Consider the following 6,363-nt stretch of genomic DNA (forward strand, 5'->3'; position numbering starts at 1 on the left):
GAAGCTCTTCAATGTTTGGTCCGAACACTTACGTACAAGTGTTCTGCCCAACTATGGGGGAGACACTAGAACGTTATTTGACTGATTGTTAGAGCACCTGCTAGGTAGAGGTGTCAACGGGGTTTGGTTCGGACTCAGGCGGAACTAGACTGGACTAAATTTTTGGGTATAATATTGGATCCGGACCTTGGTCATAATGGACTCCATTATGAGAAAAAAACATACCCGGACCCAATAAAAAACTACATGAACCAAACCTGGATCATACCCTTTAAAACCATATTTTCTGTCATTTTTACAATTGCGGGTCTTAATCGAAACTCGGGTCAGGTCCGGGTCTGGTATAAAATTTTACAAAAATATACCCAGGTCCATGTATTAATTATGGGACCTTTGAGTCCGGGTCTTAATTGGGTCTTCTTATTGATCACCATACCCGGACCCTATATGGTTTGGTTTGGGTCGGGTCTGGGTAAACAAATCCCGTTGACACCCTACTGCTATGGGAAGCAAATTCAGTGTTGTGGTCCGAATACTTTTATTAAGTGTTCGTCCCGAACACCGGACCACGCCGCCCTGCTATGGTAGATGATTAGTTGTTCCCGCCCAGTCATATAATTTTTTGTGATTGTAAAGTCGCCATGGTTGGATTGCACCGTATCTCCATTGCCTAGCTCTCCAACATAAGGCACCAAGATGTATATATATACATAAGACCACCCAACCCTTTAAGCAAGAGGAAAAGCAACTCAAGAACACCAAAAAAAAAATGGTGAATTATATTGATATGCTTCTATGGCCCTGCACTTTGTTGGCATGCATGTATGCCTATCACCTCTTCTGGAGAAAATCCACCAAACTCCCACCAGGTCCAGTGGGTTATCCACTGATCGGTTCCCTTTTCGATCTAGGCACTCAGCTGAACGAGTCGCTGCTTGCGCTTTCTAAAGTGTATGGACCATTAATGTGCTTGCAGCTTGGGTTCAGCACCACCGTGGTGGTCACATCCGCGGAAATGGCAGAAGAGGTGCTGCAGAAGCATGAAGCCTTTGCGAGCCGAAACGTGTTCCATGCACTCGATGTGCTCGACTTCCCCAAGTGGTCATTAGTTTTGAGCCCGAACGGGCCTGCATGGCGAGGGCTAAGACACATCTGCAACAATCAGCTGTTCACCCCAAAGAGGCTGGATGGGCTGAGAGACCTGCGGGAGAAGCAGGCGCGCGCACTGGTGCAGCATGTCCGATCGGCATGCGCTAGCGGGCGCGTTGTTAATATCGGCGAGTGCGCCTTCGCCACTGCCTTGAACGCCATGTCCAACACCCTCTACTCAGAGGACGTCGTCGGTCTAGACTCCGAGTTGGCCGGGGAGTTCAAGGAGGTGATGTCAAAAATCATGGATCTGTCCGGGGAGCCGAATTTCGCAGACTACTTCCCTGCTCTGAGGTGCATGGACCCTCAAGGCTTGAGGCGACGAATGAAAGCCTGTTTCGAGCGACTCTATGCCTTGTTTGATGAGGTTGTTGAAAAACGCTTGAAGTCTTATGCTTCAACTGGAGGGTCCGACAAGAGAGGCGATTTCTTGGATACAATTCTTGAGCTGAGTAGAACACCAGGCTCAGGTCTCACCACGCCACATATCAAGCCCTTGTTAACCGTATGGTTCTCTAGCTTTCCATTTTTCTTTCTTTTGAATATTCATAGCCAGCGTGATTAGCTAGGTCTCTGATCTGGGGTGGTTTTCCTGTTTGCTTATGAAAAAAAAAAAAGCCTTTCCTATAGGTGTAGGGCTGGTAAACGAACCGAGCAGCCCGTGACTTGGTTCGGTTCAGCTCAGCTGGTGAGCTGAGCCATGAACAGCTCATTTAGCTTAAACGAGTCGAGCACAAACACAAGGCGTTCAGCTCTGCTCGGCTCAGGAGAGCTCGTATAGATAAATCTCTCTCTCTCTCTCTCTCTCTCTCTCTCTCTCTCTCTCTCTCTCTCTCTCTCTCTCTCTCTCTCTCTATATATATATATATATATATATATATATATATATATATATATATATATAAAAAGAAGGATGGTTGAAAAATATATACATAAAATATGAACTATTAAGTGTAAAATATGAAATATATATTAATTTTAAGTGTAATATATAAAAATATATATTCTATGTATAAATAACATGTAATGTTTTTAAACGAGCCAGCTCTTGTTAGGCTCTTCTCATTCTCAATCTCGGCTTGGCTGAAAAACAAGCAAGAGATCCTTTTAAATAAAATCTGAACATGCATTCAGATCGAATTCAGATCTGTTTATTATATTACTTTCAGATTTGGATAAGATTCTAATCAGTATTTCAAATTTTATCTAGAATTGATCCAAATCGTAATCCAATCCTGTTGCATTGTTTAAATAGCTTGCTTTTCTAATTAATATTGTTTTCATAATTAAATTCAAACTTACTTCATCGAATCTTATTCGAATTCGGATCTATCGTTTGCACCTCAGATTCAGATATGGTAGGACATGGCCCGAATCAGGCCAGTTTGCACCCCTACCTCCTTCAAAAGGGGATCTCACACACCCCCACCCCCACCCCCACTTGATGGAGATGTTTATGGGTCTCACTCACACACACACACACACACACACACACACACACACACTGGCCAGATTTGCACTTAAACAATGCAATCGACTTGAACAGGACATGTTCGTTGCGGGCAGTGAGACGAGCTCCACTGCCATAGAGTGGGCGATGTCAGAGCTGCTTAGCCACCCAGAGAAGCTGGCCGCTGCTCAGTCTGAGCTAAAGGAAATCATTGGCGACGACCGTGCCGTGGAAGAGTTGGATATCCTGCAACTTCCTTACTTGCAGGCTGTTGTGAAAGAGACCCTAAGATTGCACCCACCGACTCCATTTTTGATCCCCCGAAGGTCAGATGCAACCATAGAGGTTGCTGGGTTCACCATCCCAAAATACAGCGAATTGCTCGTCAATGCGTGGGCGATAGGGCGAGATATTGCATACTGGGAAGACCCTACGTCCTTCTCACCTGAACGGTTTATGAAATCAGATGTGACTTTCAAGGGCAAGGATTTCCAGCTCATCCCTTTCGGGGCAGGGAGGCGGATCTGCCCAGGCATGCCTTTGGCCATCCGGATGGTTCATCTGGTTGTGGCCTCTTTCATCCAATCCTTTTCATGGAAGCTTCCCGATGGGATGGCACCGGAGCAGCTAGATATGGGCTCAAAGTTTGCAATAACCATGCGTAAAGCAGTTCCTCTGCGAGCAATTCCATCTCTCTTGTGAAGATGTGAAAATGGTTCAGTTCTATTGTGATTTGGTTTAGATCTCTTATGAATAAATTGTTACATGCACACTGTTCGGAGGTAGAGGTTGTATCCCATATAAGGTCTATTTGGGATATTAATTATGTTGTTTTTTGGGTTTGATTCTTGCATTTGATCCACTGAATTTTGGGATTTGGGGCTTACTTTTTATATTTGGATCTTGGATCCACTATTAGATGGGTAGCTTGTATGAGAAGCCTCACCCAAAGCAATAAATAAGGGTCACTTTTGTATTTTGGTCAATTCTTGAATAACAACTCTTATGAGAGCGTTTGTCCTTTGGAGATTTCTCTTTGGATGGATCCCTGCCACTAATTAGGTTAAATAATTGGCTCTTGTGAGTGAATCCTTCAATTCATAGGAGAATAAACTTCACTCATCTCCTCCCCACGCTCTCCCACGCTATTCCACTTCTATCCTCAATATTAGTCAATTAGTTAAGCTAATTAACTACAAGCTTAACCCTTTCCACTCTTATTTTCTACTCCAAATTCAATAAAAATCACTAGAGATCCTATCAATTGATATTGGAGCAGTTTGATCCATTATTGGATCAAGAATTCTGAAAAAAAAAGTATCGAAGAACAAGTTCTTGAAAGCGATCAACATGATCCTTCCAACCGACTTCAATTTCAATGTGATTGAGTGTAGATCTAGCTAGATCAATCAAAAATTGCTTGTTCTATTGCAAGTTCTGATCAAATCTGGTGTTGGAGAAATGATTTGCATGAAGGAGGACCATATTTAACATTTGCAGTAGATTGGATGGAATTTGAGTAGATCGGTTATAATCCGAATAATAATTGAGTTTATGCATTTTCATGATTAATTTATGCAGAACATAATAAATTTCAATAGATCTGGTTTATTTTGATGAAAATGTAGTGTATGCTCAATCTAGAAAGTATTTGAGCTGTTTTGGAAACGTTTCAAAGTGTTGAAAGCCAAACAAAATATATGTGGTTCGGTTCTTATGAACCTACGTCCACGGCTGCAATCTCCTCACTTTGATTTTTTTTTTCAATGGCAACAAACTAGAGTTTTCAAATTTTAAAGAGAGTATTCTCTTTCCATAACTTTTTCAATCTTTATCGCCAAGTAATAAATCTTTATTTTGAGAAGGTTCCTCTTGAAGGAGTTTGTCACCAAACCGTCTCCTTGACTTTGCTTCTTGATCGTGACTAGTTTTGGATAGGGGTTGCTCACTAGAATCATACCTAGCTACCTCAAGCTGCATTAGATATGAGTTGTTTATCCAAAACATGATCAATCAAGTTATTTGGATCTTGAATATAGTTCATACTCCCTTGCAAGCGAATGGGCAAGGGAAAAAAGGAAAATCATGCTTGAAAAGACCTTTAGTAAAAATGCCAGTTAATGTACAAAGCACTAATATTGTCACAATAAAGACAATATAAAGGATGAAGTCACATATTAAATATCATATCCAAATTAACTTTACTGTAGTTGTTGCTAATTAAGATTGGTATTTAGCCTCAATGCTAGACTGAGCAATAGTAGGTTGCTTCTTGGCAAACCAAGATATAAGATTTGGGCCAAAAAAGATACAATATCATTGATAATTATTTGGAAAACCAACCCAGTCAGCATCTGAGAAGGCAATGAGAGATGATTTAGGTACTGATTTGACATAAATTTCAAAAGATAAAGAGCCTTTATATAATGAAGTGTGCTCTTAGAAATAGTCAAATACACTATAGAGGGTTGATGCATAAACTCACAAACTTGATTTAACGCATAAGCAATATAAGGTTGAGTCAATGTCAGATATTGAAAAGAACCCAACAATTGACGGTATTCAAGTGGATCGTAAAGATGGTCACCATTATAAAGAAAGAATTTTCCTCCAGATGCCATTGTTGTGCTAACATGCTTATATAATGAGACAATATGTCCAAAGCATATTTTTGTTAGGAAAAGATGAGCTCAAAATTAGAGTGAGAAATATCTATACCCAAAAAATAATGAAGCGATCAAAGATCCTTCATCTCAAACTGATCATTCAAGTGAGCAATGAAAGCTCGAATTTGAGTTACATCATTACTATAGCTAAGATAATATCATCCACATTTACTAAAAAAATCATGGTGAGTGTGTCAGAACAATACAAAAACATAGATGGATCTACCGAGAGGCCTTCAAAACCAACCTCACATAAATGATCTCAGTCATTGGAACCAGACTCAAGGATCCTGTTTAAGACTATAAAGGGCCTTATAAAGCTTACAAACATTATTTTGGAAGTCAATATGATGAAACCCCAATGGTTGTATCATACATTCTTCTTCCATGCAAGAAAGCACTTTTAACATCCAACTGCATAAGAATTCATCCTTGAGAAACAACAAGACTAAGAATAAGATGTATGGTAGCAAGACATAGAATTTAACTAAAAGTTTCAACAAAATGAATACCAACTTGTTCCATGAACCCTCGAGCAAAAAGACAAGCCCTGTATCGCTCGAGAGATCCATCTCACTATTGCTTAATCTTAAACACCTACTTACAATCAACTAGATTGGTAGCTTGAGAAGCTTGAACCAAAGTTCAAGTCTCATTCTTAAGCAAAGCATGAAATTCATCATTCATGGCTACCCTCTAGTGACTGACCTTAATAGCTTGGTTATAGGTTTGAGGATCAAGAGGAAGGGAACCAAGGTTAGAGGTCAAACAATATAGGACAAGAGATAATGGAAAGATATATACACCTTGGGTCAATGAGTTCCATCCATCGATTGAGCGATCATGGGATGAGTGCGATTGAGGGAAGGAACAATTTGATCTACATGCTTAATGGCAGACATAGGATTAAGATCAGATTCAGGTGTGGCAATAGGTTCGAGTAAAGACTAGGGAATCGATTGAGTAGGTGAGGGAGCAGGTAGACCGATAGAGGATAGCATAGGCAAACTGGTTGCATGGGATAGAGAAGAAGTAGGTAGTTGAGGCTTTGGCTTTGAATCGGCAAAGGGAAAACTACCCGTGCCAAACACAACATGA

The 6,363-nt window shown here is 40.6% G+C and overlaps 1 protein-coding gene across 1 annotated transcript; it reads left to right on the forward strand.

Moving 5' to 3' along the window:
• Positions 1-702: 702 nt before the first annotated feature.
• On the forward strand, positions 703-3,626 carry LOC149821119 (geraniol 8-hydroxylase-like). The gene is made up of 2 exons (XM_089982347.1): positions 703-1,654; positions 2,696-3,626. Exons 1-2 carry the CDS (start codon positions 770-772, stop codon positions 3,299-3,301), a joined length of 1,491 nt encoding a protein of 496 aa, XP_089838473.1. The 5' UTR covers positions 703-769; the 3' UTR covers positions 3,302-3,626.
• The last annotated feature ends 2,737 nt before the right edge of the window (positions 3,627-6,363 follow it).

This window comes from Nuphar pumila, chromosome 12 (genome assembly GCF_984573655.1).
Source record: "Nuphar pumila chromosome 12, dmNupPumi1.hap1.1, whole genome shotgun sequence".
In the NCBI taxonomy this organism is placed as follows: Eukaryota; Viridiplantae; Streptophyta; class Magnoliopsida; order Nymphaeales; family Nymphaeaceae; genus Nuphar; species Nuphar pumila.

What these genes read in the sequence shown, in the direction of transcription:
- LOC149821119 (XM_089982347.1), top strand. Translation starts at nt 770, where the DNA reads ATGGTGAATTATATTGATATGCTTCTATGGCCCTGCACTTTGTTGGCA. An exon ending in ATATCAAGCCCTTGTTAACC is followed by an intron (nt 1,655 to 2,695) that starts GTATGGTTCTCT and finishes CGACTTGAACAG; the next exon opens with GACATGTTCGTTGCGGGCAG.